This window comes from Lathamus discolor, chromosome 4 (assembly GCF_037157495.1).
Source record: "Lathamus discolor isolate bLatDis1 chromosome 4, bLatDis1.hap1, whole genome shotgun sequence".
Classification (NCBI taxonomy): Eukaryota; Metazoa; Chordata; class Aves; order Psittaciformes; family Psittacidae; genus Lathamus; species Lathamus discolor.
The window spans coordinates 71,831,600-71,844,952 of NC_088887.1; the positions used below are offsets into that span (position 1 = coordinate 71,831,600).

Sequence of the window (13,353 nt, forward strand, 5' to 3'; positions counted from 1 at the left end):
AAAATCAGAGGTGCAGGAACTCATTTTTCCACTGTTTGCTTTGACTGGGGCACAGTGACTTTTCAGATTAACTTTGTCTTTAATGCCTACACTTTGGCTTATTCACTAATTGGGAAGTTTTAGAGAAATTATAGTCATGAGTATTATATTTATTGCAGAGAAACTAAAAGTCTCTTTTTATGATTGCTTGACTTTGTTTTCTTTTGTTTTGAAGGTCCAGCCTCCATTTTGTACGCCAGATAACAGCACCTACTGGAAAACAGACTGTGGAAATTATGCTGGTGCTCTTATGTACTTCTGTTCATTTTACGTCATCATTGCATACATCATGCTCAATTTGCTTGTTGGTAAGTGAAAATACACATTAATAACAAAAAGGCCCATCTTGGCACGTAGTATATTAGATGTAAGTCTGTTGTGCTATTCAGTTATGAATTCACTGTTACCTTATATGCATATGTTGGTTTTGATACTTCTCTGGTGTATGCTAAAACTGAGGATGTTTGGGAATGAAAGTTTTTAAACAAAGAGATATGTTGTCTTTGTATAGTTACCCTAAGAAGTGCTATTTTCTGAGCTCTTCCTTTGTCCAGTTAACATTTTTCCAACAACACTGGAATTCACCTGGTTGATAATCTAACATCTTCCAGTATCAAGTAGGTGAAGATGTTAGATTAGGCATCTCACCAGCATTTAAGATATACCTCTTAAAAAGTGAGCACAGTGAATACTGATGTAGCACAACAGTATATTACCCATTCAAAATTCTCATCTGAACATACAGCTGAAGGCATTTATTAATGTGAAGTTTGCACAACAGAATTAATATTCTGCTGAAATTCATTGTTGCTTATAGAAGTTACCCAGTCAGAATTTAATTACAGGCTTGCTTTATTTTGCTTTTGTGGTTTTCAGCTATCATTGTGGAGAATTTCTCCTTGTTTTACTCAACTGAAGAAGACCAACTTTTAAGTTATAATGATCTTAGACATTTTCAAATTATATGGAACATGGTTGATGACAAAAGAGAGGTAAGAAACTTAACAATGTGCACAGAAATTCAGTAAATTTTCATTTTTCCTTGAAAAAGTATATGGGAAAACCAAAGTGTGTTGACAGAACTCAATGAGCGGTTACTGTTCAAGTTCCAAAAGTTCAGTGAGCATGACTTAACATTGTTCATGGCCCTGCAAATACTGGCCTCTATTCTTTACTGCTGTGAAGTAGTTACAATAGTAGATTTAAAATCAAATGTAGCTAGCTATTCATAGAATCAATACAATATCATCTTTCTTCCCAGCTCTCTGAGAGTTGTTCCCCAAGAGGTCTGTAGACTCACGTCCATTTATGTGTCTGATCTTCAAAAGGGCTTTGCTGAGATCTTGGCATTGTGTCCCATAATACCCTCCTAGAGAAGCTGATGAAGTATGGGCTGGATGAGAAGACGATGAAGTGAATTAATAACTGGCTGAATGTCCAGGCCCAGGGTGTGATGATCAGCAACACAGATTCTAGCTGGACACCAGTAACTAGTCATATACCTCAGGAGTCAATACTGGGTCCTGTCATGTTCCAACATCCTCATTAATAATCTGGATGATGAGGCAGACTGCATCCTCAGCAAGTTTGCAGATGATACCAAACTAGGAGGAATGGTTGATATAGCAGAGGGTCATGCTGCCATCCAGAGGGACCTCAACAGGCTGGAGAAAGGGGATGACAGAAACCTCATGCAGTTCAATGAGGGGAACCGCGAAGTCCTGCACATAGGGAAGAGCAAACTTGGGTACCAGTACATGCTGGGGGCTGACCAGCTGGAAAGAGCTTGGCAGCAAAGGGACACAAAGATGATGAAGGGACTGGAGCATGTTTCCTATGAAGAAAGGCTGAGAGATCTGGGGCTGTTCAGCCTGGAGAAGAGAAGGCTCAGGGGGAAACTTACCAATGTATATAAATGCCCGAAGGGAGAGTGCAAAGATGACACAGCCAGGTTCTGCTCAGTGGTGCCCAGCAACGGGACCAAGGGCAAATGGGTACAAGCTGAAATACAGGAGGCTTCCTCTGAACATCAGGAAAGATTTTTTTCACCATGAGTGTTACCAAGCACTGGCACAGGTTGCCCAGAGAGACTGTGGAGTCTCCATCCTTGGAGATACTCAAAAGCCATCTGGACATGGTCCTGAAAACTGGCTTTAGGAGGCCCTGCTTAAGCAGAGGGGTTCAGACAAGGTGACCTCCAGAGGTCCCTTCCAACTTCAACCATTCTGTGATTCTGGGAGGAGAAGAACATCTGGGAGACTGAGCTGTTCAGATGCCCACACAAGTTAAATCATCATCTGAATGATTCATGACATCACTAAGATTTTAATATGAACAACACAAAAGAAGTTGGTTGTTTGTAGTTGGCACATGGCTGTGCTGGAGGGGGAAGCTGCAGTCTGTACTGATGGAGGTGGAGAGTTCTACGTCCATCATGCCCAGCACTGACGGTACCTCTCTCTGATGTAGAACAACACATTACAGCAAGAAACAGTTCCAGTCAGGCTCATTTAACAGAACAAAACATTTTAAAAGTATGGATACCACAGTTTCAGAGGGAAACTGTCAGAAGAGCAACACATGCTGGGTTGACTCTTAGAGCAGAAAACCTTTGAAAAGCTAGTAAACTCCCAACATTCTCCTCTGAAAAGCTGCACAGAGAAGGGGACAGGTTTACAACCAGGCATAGGCCTGGCCCTGAATGTTCAAACTGTAGTTTAATTTCAGGTTTTCAAAGGCAGCTCTTTGGACATATGATCCTCATTACAGATTAGTGCAAATGGGGAAACTAAATCCCTGAGCAATTTTGAAAATTCCTGTCAAAATTAACAGCACAGATTCTCACTGTATATCAGTCAAATAACAGCAAAGACTTCTGTGAATGCGCTGAAGAGCTGGTTCCGTGTGTGTATTTTTCGGTAATGTATTCACAGTGTCTTAAATATGCCAGGATTTGATGCAGAGTCTGTGCAGAAACAGTGTTTCTCTCACTGATCAAGATGAATGTCTGAGCTGGTTGTTAGGTCACAGGGATAATTTACCATCTATTGCACAATTTTACGCAGGGAGTAATCCCTACCTTCCGAGTGAAATTTCTGTTGAGGCTTCTGCGGGGCAGGCTGGAGGTGGATCTCGACAAGGACAAGCTGCTGTTCAAGCACATGTGCTACGAAATGGAGCGGCTCCATAACGGTGGTGATGTCACTTTCCATGATGTGCTCAGGTACGCTGAGATTTTTCTCTGTATCTGTAGAATGGGTATGACGGCCTGTTTCTCTCCAGGCCAGCCGGCATTCATTAAGCTTGGGAGGCAGTGCCATTTTAAGTGTAATACAAAAATTATGTTTCCCTCGTTTTCCTGCAAAATATTAGTGATGGAAAACACAAGTGCCGGGGAATTAGCTCTAAGTAATTTTGACATTTTCATTGGAGACAGTTTGTCATAAACAGCAGCACTCACGTGTTGTTCTTGTATCTCAAGTAATGAAATACTGTTCTCACACATGTAGCAACATGACAATGAATCTGACTAGAAATAAAATAGAAATGGGAACATTATCCAAGCATAAACACTTAGGGGAAAAAAGGGGGGAATGAAACCACCACAGATGCCCTAGTTGCTTACAGTTCAATACTTCACCTGTATTGGAAAGCTAGATGTAGTTGATAAGGTTTTCATTTGTTTTGAGCACCACAAGTCTTTCTGGAATCTGGAAGCCTCAGATGTGAATTTATTGTGTACACCTGAATTACATATTTTTGCACTGACGTCTTAAGTATGAGATTTGATTTTCTAAATTAAAATGTAAGGTCACCGGCGTTTAAAATAAAAACTAAAAAGCTGTGTTTCTTCCAGCATGCTTTCGTATAGGTCTGTTGATATCAGGAAGAGTCTGCAACTGGAAGAGCTGCTTGCTAGGGAGCAACTGGAATATACCATAGAAGAGGAGGTGGCCAAACAGACCATACGCATGTGGCTGAAGAAGTGTTTGAAGCGAATCAGAGCAGTAAGTCAAGCTAAACTAGTCTCTAAATGGTTGCAGAAATTGTACTGCTCGACAATGCTGGAATTTGCTGTCACTATGCTTCACTTACTCTGGAGTCACAATAATATTGATGTGAAGAAGTATGTAGCAGTTGCTAACTCAGCAAAAAAAAAAAAAAAAGTATGTGACAGCTCAACCGAAAGTGCTATAAAAATAAGCACCTTGAAGGCAAAAACTGTCTTCCTGCCAAAAATGTATCTCTTTTCAATACAGCAGGAAGATATACGTGAGGAGACCGAAATTAAATACGTTAAAAACAGAGTAATTTGATGAAACCTCATAGGCCTAATCCTACCTCACAGAATGTAATTGTATAGATTTCTTGTCTCTGCTGGCAGAAGATACCATGATCAGTCAACAGCAGATGAGTCTTCAAATGGAACCTGTATCTAGATACATCATTTGAGTGAGCCATTACAGTAACTGTGTTTGCAAATGAGCAGTGTGTACATGCACAGGTATATGAACCATGGCACACAGTAGCTGTGTCTATGCCAGCAAATCAGACATGGCCAAGGCATTGGCTTATGACTGGAATAGGGTCACCCATACTTGTTAGCATGTTCCTCAGCACAGTTTCATATGTGTACTCATACGCTCCCAGACCACTGCCATAGGAGCATCACTGCCCTCCAGGCATGGATCAGGGTAGAGACTGCTCCCAGTATGCAGTGGTTGAAGCTTGAAACTGTCCTGTGTGGTAGATGGAAGATTAGGCAAGTCCTGGCCTGGCACTTAGCTTCAGGCCTGCAGGAAATCCCAGTCTGTTTAATTTACTGTTATAAACCTAGCCAGTACTTCTGTTTATGCAGTGCTTCTGGTCGTCAGAAACATTTTTGCCTTTTCCTAGGGTAGCTACAATATATGCTGGTCAAAGTCTGTCTTGGACAAAATTGATATCAAAAAACAAACAAACAAACAAACCCAGGAAATTTGGATTAGGTTTTGAAGTTATTCTTCTCTTTTGCTCAAAAAATAACTCTTCGTGTATATAAAAAGTCACAGTCTGGTTGCAGTGATGACTGATTTTTCAGTTACTGTAAGGCTGAGTCCAGGTTTTGATCCATGTATTTTCCATTTTTATAAAAGCTTACTTCTTGTGAATGGAGGTTTTCCATAGAGATCTGTGATCATGGGATTTTTTTTTCTGTTTGTAAATTTATAAAAAAAACGTAACTGGACAATTTGAATGTAATGTACATTCCAGATGAAATGTCAATTTTCAAGGCATATTCAGATAGATAGTTTCATTTTGATCTGATCTCATAATAACGGCAGTAAATTTAATCTCAGCTCTCAATTCCAGGTTTGTTCAACTCTTGTTCATTTCATTATGATATTGAATTGCACTATGTTAAAGTAAATATGCTATTCATTTCACTCTAATAATATGGTTCAGATCATTTCACATTATATGAACCTTTTATAAACTGAATGTAATTATGGAAGTTAATATATATTTTCGAATTCTGATGTTAGTCTCTAAGTCTCTCTAGAGGGAGCATGTGAAAACTACCCAGGAAAGTGAAACCCTTCCTAAGGGCTGTTTATTTTAATTTAAAAGCAAATTAGATTGTAAGATCATAATGGCAGTGGATTTGTTTTTCTATTTGTATTGTAAATCTATACACAGTTCCAAGGTTTCCACCGCTGTTTTATTCAGTATTACTGACAGCCTGTTCCAAAGTTCACAAAAGAAATCAGGATTTTTTTCACTGCCTTAATGTAATTTTAGTGAATAGTGAATCTCTACCAATTAATTTTTCTTCTTCTTTGCAAGAATTTACTCATAAATTGAAAACTTTAATATGTTTTTAAACTCTAGGTTTATACCCGTAATTGAGCAACTTGCCTTCCACTTAATATAGTTTATAAGTTTTATCCTCTATTCCCTACATACAGGTTAGACATATGCTGGAAGCCACTATACTTAAATAGTGACCATCTGATATATGTAGTTTTATCGATGCATCTGGTATGCACATCTGGTGCTTACTATTTGGTTAAATATTTAGAAGGCTTTAAAAAGAATAAAACACTGTGGTACACCAACGAGAACATTTTTGTTGTCACATATTGTACCTTAACAGAAACAACAGCAGTCATGCAGCATTATCCATAGTCTACGAGAGAGTCAACAGCAGGAGCTGAGCCGATTTCTGAATCCTCCCAGCATTGAGACAACACAGCCAAGTGAAGATATGAATGCTATTAATCAGGATAACAGCACACAGCCAGAGGTATGTTCACCATAAGACTATTACCTACTTGGAACAAATTCAGAAAGCTTCCATATTTCTTATTTGTTCATTTTTAAATGTCATTTTAACTGGAAAAGTTGAAAGCAGTATCTTGTTCTGTTTCAGTCTTTGCCTTCAGATGCAGAGGCGAGATAGTCTCAGGCAGTAATTCCCCAGAATAGTTAGCTGTTTTGCTAGCACCATAAAGGGCAAACTCAACTGTACAATTCTGGCAGCATCAACTTTCAGCTCTAGCATGAGTTGTTTACAGGCTTTCCTATCCAAGCATTCTGAACGTTTACAGAGTGATAACATTGGGCATGCTGCGTCCTTTGAGTAGGAGTCCTGGAATTTTCCAGGGTAGGGAATGAAGTAGGTACAACATAAGGACTCCACTGTAGAAGGCTGAGAACAAGTTTGTACCCTTCAGTGGGACTGTCTAATGGATTGAGCCCAAATGGGGGGTGGGGAGGGTGGAGGGGGTGACTATTTTTTTCCTATTACCAGTAGTTGTCTGGGGCAGTAAATGGAAGCCATACTGCCTTAACAAATGGCAATATATTTTGTTTGTATTCATGTATAAAGCTTGGAAATAGAGTAGGAAGACGACACTTTTTAGGATCATCCCCATGCAGTAAGGAACTATGACTAAGATTCCTTCTTCCTCTGTTCAGACAAGTAGCCAGCAGCAGCTCCTAAGCCCAACACTTTCTGACAGAGGTGGCTATCGACAAGACTCTGGAGATGCTGGAAAACCTCAGCGGAAATTTGGACAATGGCGTTTGCCATCAGGTAAGTGAAGAATGTTTATTAGTATAGTCTCCACATGCCAAATCACTGCTGTACAATAACAAACCATGAGAGGCTTCATGATTCAGAGTTCTGTCCAAGCAGCAAGCGTGCTGCTTGGACCCATATCAGGGTTTTTCTACACTCATGCATGATAAAATACAGCAGTCTTTCCTCTTCCTTCCAATTCTGAAAGTTTGGAAGATTGGCTCAAACATTACCATATGCAGATGGTTGGGAGTTTTTACTTCTTCAAACATTTACTCAGGATCTTTGGATTGGGGGCTGTACTGTCACGTCTGTTTGGATAGAATCTTGTGCATTTAGAGTTCTCTAGTATATAAAGCACAGTGCAAATGAAGTTTTTCCTAACAGCAGTAGTAACTTCTGAGTGCCTTGTCTTGTCTAAGCATACCAGGTACATGGTTTATACCTTACACCATAATAATATGTTATTATATCTCCACTTCAGCCAGGAACTGGCCAGGTGTACAATCAGTTTCCTATTTATTTTCTCATACTCAAGTTGTTATTCTAGTAACTGTAGTCTGCTATAAAATAAAAGCTAGACTACGCCTTATAGGAGGGTGGGAGAGGTACGTGGGTATAGCCTGACGCCTTATGAAATCTTAGCTCAAGAGCACTCTCCATCACCCTCCGCCACCTGAAATAGTCTCTTTTAAAGTGTATAATGACTCCTGCTGACTACACACTCATGACCAGTAGGTTAGGTGTGTGCACATCAACCTGCTTTCAGTTGTCATCAGTTAGTCCTATTCCAAGTCAGAGCACTGCCTTCAAAGGCTGCCACTGTTCAGACCCTAATCACATCTAAGTGGAAGTAGAAAAGATGATCATGCTGTGAGTACCATCAAACGTGTGACCAGAGTACTTGTTCAAGAAATAAGACAGCTTAATAGAGAACTTGCAATCCATGTTTTCCACTTAAACATCACTGAGCAGCAACAATCACTTCTTTTGGAACAGAGAGAAAGAGAGGGAGCGTGCAAAGGAGGAATCGTACTATTGTTGCCAACTAGATAGGTTTTTCAAGTGAGAATTAAGAGTTGAGGATTTCCTTTCTTAGCACTAATCTTGGCCATGTCAATCCTAAATGTTCCTTAGTGGACAGTCTCAGAAAAGGAGGGTCACCTCCATGCATGGGACAACCCAGCAGATGGTAAATACTCTGCCTTCAATCCAATAAAGGCATATATTTAAGATCATGAATAGCATCAAGATCAGCTGTAGGTTTTATATACTTACATATGTGGTTTAGTGCTTTCCTAAAGCCATATCAGCTTCCACCCTTAGGCCACAATAAAATCACTTCCTAGGTGTAGCTGCTGCCCCTAAATGCACTTTTTCATCCTTTTTTTCGCCACTTATCACTTTCATCATTTTGCCAGCAGGTCAGGTCAAGTAAGTACTGCCTAAACCATTCAGGCTGCAATTGGCCAGGTAAGAAGAGATCAACTCCATCAGCTATCTCAGCAGAAGGAAATGAAGCACTGCTCAGTTAAACTGCTCTACCAGCAGATTAGTGGGAGCAGTGTGAACAGCTGGAGCTGGGGAAAAAAAACCAACAAACCAACCACCCTACATTAGAACAGAGCCTTACTCTTTCTGCATTAAATCAGTTTAAAGGTGTCCCAGTTAAGCTAGTCCTATATGCCTGAATTCTGCGCAAAAATGTGCAACAAGCAGATCTTCTCTAATACAACTGTTTCATTCATAGCCCCCAAACCAATAAGCCATTCAGTGTCTTCAGTCAACCTCCGCTTCGGTGGACGTTCAACTATGAAATCTGTTGCATGCAAAATGAATCCCATGTCTGATGCTGCTTCTTGTGGATCAGAAGTCAAGAAATGGTGGACAAGACAATTAACTGTGGAGAGTGATGAAAGTGGAGAGGACCTTCTTGATATCTGAGAAAAAAATAAGTCATACTGCAACAACCACCACTTCCAAGTACAATCTTTTTCTATGGTTAGAACTGAAGATGTGTGTGATGTACAATTTCTTTAAAATCAATGTCATAAATTTAATCAAATGCTCATCCTTCTGCCATACGAAGCATAGCATACACTTGTGTGTTAGAACTCACCTCTATAGGTACTAACTGTACTTTAAGACACCTGTACACGAGAGCAGTATTAACAAAGCCAGAGAGACTATATTGCCTTTAGCAGGCAGAGCGTTGAAATATTTCCTATGTTCTGTAGCTACATAATGAAAATGTATTTTGATATACATACCTTTGTGTTTTTCTTCAACATATACCATACTTTTATGTGGCAACACTTTACAATACAGGGGTAATGTATTTCTTCTTTTTGTGTTTTCCCTCAGTTCTTATTTAGTGATGTTTCTTTAGAAAGATTTTATTATTCACAAATCACCTGAAGAGGTCAGCACTGACTTCATGTTCAAGGAAAGTGTTTTTACAAAGTGCAGATTCTGAATTACAGTTCTAAGCTTTTTCTGGACCTTTTTAAAAAATATACAAAATACAGGATAACCAATTTTAAAATCAGAAGGTGAAGGACTGGCTTTTAAAATGTAAGTATCTTTGGGGTTTGGTTAATTACACAAAGAGCTTGATTTTCATAGAGAAAACAGGAAAAAAAAAAAAGAAGAAAAAAAGATATGAAAACTGTGTCTCTTAAGCATCCAGCAAAAGACCTCCATGTGAAAAACATGGTTTATGCTTCATTTTCTGAATATACTGGTTATACATATGTATGGTGTCATTATTCTCCTGTTAATTGGGTCCCATTTCCTTGTGTAGTCATAACTTTCTTCTTGTCTGTGTGATAAAAATTAGCATGTCGGGGGTTCTAATTACAGAACAGTATTGTATGCCTTTTAAAATACAGTTCAGTTATGCTGCAGAAGTGAATTTTACTTACTACTCATGCTACAGCCCTGCAAAGCTAAGGCATGATGCTGTACTGTGGTTAAGTACCTTTGTCTCTTTTATCCTGGTGTATCACATTTTGACATGTTAGCCTTCTTTTATGTTATGAAGCATCAATAGTGCTACATTATCACTGGTGAAAAAAGCAACTATCCTTTCATATCAGTTTTTCCAGTGAAAGGCCAAGGCTATACAGATACGGAGGTGGAGAAGAAAAGCCACAACACACAGAAGAGTTCATTAGTTTCAGAATTTAAGGCTCTCTAAAAATGTAGGATAAAAATGTGCCCTTCCATTAGGGAAGAACTAAGAGGTTGCAGATTTTGTAGCTCGGCCCCCGTCTGGGTATTTCAGCATAGCTGGGACCTTTCTGTTACCATTGTTTCCTATGGAAATGATAGGTTGCTCTAATATGGCCTGATGTGAGATCTTGTAAGAGGCTCACAGTTAATGTACATCACCATTTAAAATATACTTCCTTAAAAAAGCAGACAAAAGCCAGTGCTCTGTGATGTTTTCTGGCCAAAACATTAACGTAGAGTGGTCAGAATACAGCACTGTTTTCACAGATGCCTTCACCATAAATGCAAAATCAGTTCTGGCCATAAAATACAGTTTTCTTGGCATCTATCAGTGTTTTGTTCCCTGTGTATAGTTTAACATGGTTTAGATTTTTTTGGTTTTTTAAATAAGTCATATTGAACACATCTGTATTTTGTGGTTTCTTTATGTGTTTTGGGATATATTTAAGTTGAAATGTAGTCAATTGTACCTCTATAGTAATAAATGTGTGCATTCTCGTTTACTAAATTAATAGCCAGCAACAAAACCTCATATGCAAACACATTCCTTTGTGTTCTGTTTTGTGTGTAAGATGAGCTTTTGTATATATGACAAAAAGTTAAATACTGGGTTTATAAAATATAGTATCTTTGAAAGTTCAATACTATATTGAACTGCAGATCTTCCTGAATCATTCTTGCTGCAAATCTTCTTTTTAAAAAATCTGGCAAACATTTTTTCCTTGCCTTACAGTACTCTGTCAATAAAAGTGAGTTGCTTTAAGCAATATTCCTCCCTCTGGTTTTCATTCTAACTGCATTTGCTGTATCTGGGATTATGCTGCATAGTGGCTGGGTGTCTCATTTGTACAGGACTATTTTAAAGAGATGCTTTTCAAACTCTTCTAACTGGGGGCCTTTGGTTTTTTTGGTGAGAAGTCCAGAAACCACCCTTATCAGTACCTTCCACAAGGGGTCTCAGTCAAAAAATGGGACTAAATAGGACTGTTCAGTATCTGGTTTTATTTAATGCACTTTGTTTGCTTTAAAGCCTGGATGTGAATATGTGTGCATGCATGAATGGAAAATCTGCAGTGGAAATATTGTGATAGGTTCCAGTATCTTCCAAAACTCTGGATATCCCTGGACCATCTAATTTAATTAGCCCATTAGCTCTGAGAAAGCAATACTCACCTGTTTATTTCCCCATTTTACTTTTGCAGATATAGGAAAGTGCAGTGCAGTTACAAAAATATGAAAATAATGTATACTAGAGGTGACAAGGTAAGGTGAAAATGTCCTTAGTATGGCACCCCCAACATAACTAAAGAAGGTGATAACCTCCTACTTTGCAGCAGAGCAACCAGTGAACACTTGCACATGAAGGTGAAGAAGCAGAGAGGAGAGTTAAGAATGACTGAAGTTCAAACAGCCTCTGCAAACAATGAAGAGACACAAAGAGGAAACAGTGCGTCAGGAAATCATTCAGTCTAGACAGCCTGAGAGAAAAGTTCAAATAAGAACAGGCTCTAGACAAAGGTAAACAAAAAAACTGCCAGGGGTATATTACTACCTACAGTGGTCTTGGCTCCTAGAATTAAATCCAGAGTTATTCTACACAAATGAAAAAAATCACAGAATCACAGAATCATAGAATGGTTTGGGTTGGAAAGGACCTTAAGATCATTTAGTTCCAACCCCTCTGCCATGGGCAGGGACACCTTCTACTACACCAGGTTGCTCAATGCACCATCCAGCCTGGCCTTGAACACTTCCAGGGATGTTTAGGCTCCATAGGAAGCACGTCGTAAAAGTCTTCTTGGCTTGGGTGGGCAAAAAGTGTAGTGCATGTTGTCACTGCTCAAATAAAAATCCAACTGATGGGAAGTCTGAGAACATGCAGCAAAGATGTATCTCAGTATCATTCCAAAGTCAGGTCAGATTTCAGACAATCACTTTCAAAATGAAGAAATTATAATAACCTGAAACCATTTGCTGCTGGAAGATATCCAATTGAATTAAGAGCTGAAAACATAAAGTACACTTTTATCTGGCAAGCTGAAAATACCATCATAGTTTTAACTAATGAGGGCTGATCAGGCTTTAAGATCTTCAAAATAACATTACATTCAGTATTGGCTGCATTCAAAGACAACTATCACAGCTTCAAAGAAGCCAAAGAAGATTCAGATGCCAGAAACGAATGACTGACTTTGTGAGAACACTCATTTTTGTTCTTTTATTCACGACATGCCCACATCTCCTGTTACTGTGCAGATACGGATGTCCATGAATAACTGACACAGATGAGTTCACACTGTTGTAACAGTACATTTGGAGCCGAAGCAAGCAAGATGTCTACAAGAATACACACTCCTTCTCCTGCAACATTTACACAAAGTAAAAGCAAACACTGCCCTGGGTTGTCAGTCAAAATTACCAATAGGATTATCTCAGTATCCCTGAATTTAGCTTTAGGAGACTGAATTCATTCCTTCTAATGAAGGCAGTTTAGTCACACCACAGATAAACTTGCCACAATGCATAGGCTGGTACTGGGAAGTTGGCTGCCCTGGTTTGTTCCATTGCTCTGAAACACAAAGGGAGCCTCTCTAGAATTCAATTAGCCTTCCTCTTCATCCCAAGGGCACTAGTGTCCGACCACATTAGCAGCTGTTGTCCATTGTTCTCAATGAAGAACCTCTAAGCACCAAATTATTAACCCATCAGTGAGCTAAGGCAGTGGCATTTTGTCCCCCTTCCACGGGTTCCTGTTTCAGACACTTATTCTAGTACCCTTCATGGTTTCGTATTTTTACCTGACTCACATATTTGCACTGTGGGATTTAGGTGAATTACTTGGGCATCTACAAAAGCATGTTTTGTAAAATGGCAGCTTACTGGAAATGCAAGAAATATCTTAAATTAGGTAGAAAAGGATAGAAAAGAACTCCATTCCATCAGCCTGAAGAGCTGCTGACTTTTTATCCCTTTCTTCCTCCTGAATTCAAGCAGCAGCCACCAGTGGTACAAGCCTT

The 13,353-nt window shown here is 39.3% G+C and overlaps 1 protein-coding gene across 3 annotated transcripts in view; it reads left to right on the plus strand.

Moving 5' to 3' along the window:
* Positions 1–11,099, plus strand: part of NALCN (sodium leak channel, non-selective) — a 232,860-nt gene extending 221,761 nt beyond the window's left edge. For 2 of the 3 annotated variants that reach the window (XM_065677983.1, XM_065677984.1), the window contains exons 38-44: positions 215–347; positions 916–1,031; positions 3,105–3,262; positions 3,896–4,046; positions 6,176–6,325; positions 7,000–7,117; positions 8,853–11,099. In XM_065677983.1, coding sequence (XP_065534055.1) covers positions 215–347; positions 916–1,031; positions 3,105–3,262; positions 3,896–4,046; positions 6,176–6,325; positions 7,000–7,117; positions 8,853–9,046 — 1,020 coding nt within the window. In that variant the 3' untranslated portion in view covers positions 9,047–11,099. Of the gene's footprint in view, positions 1–214; positions 348–915; positions 1,032–3,104; positions 3,263–3,895; positions 4,047–6,175; positions 6,326–6,999; positions 7,118–8,852 lie in introns of those variants that run through there. The other variant, XR_010612326.1, reaches the window with a different exon arrangement.
* Positions 11,100–13,353: the final 2,254 nt, after the last annotated feature.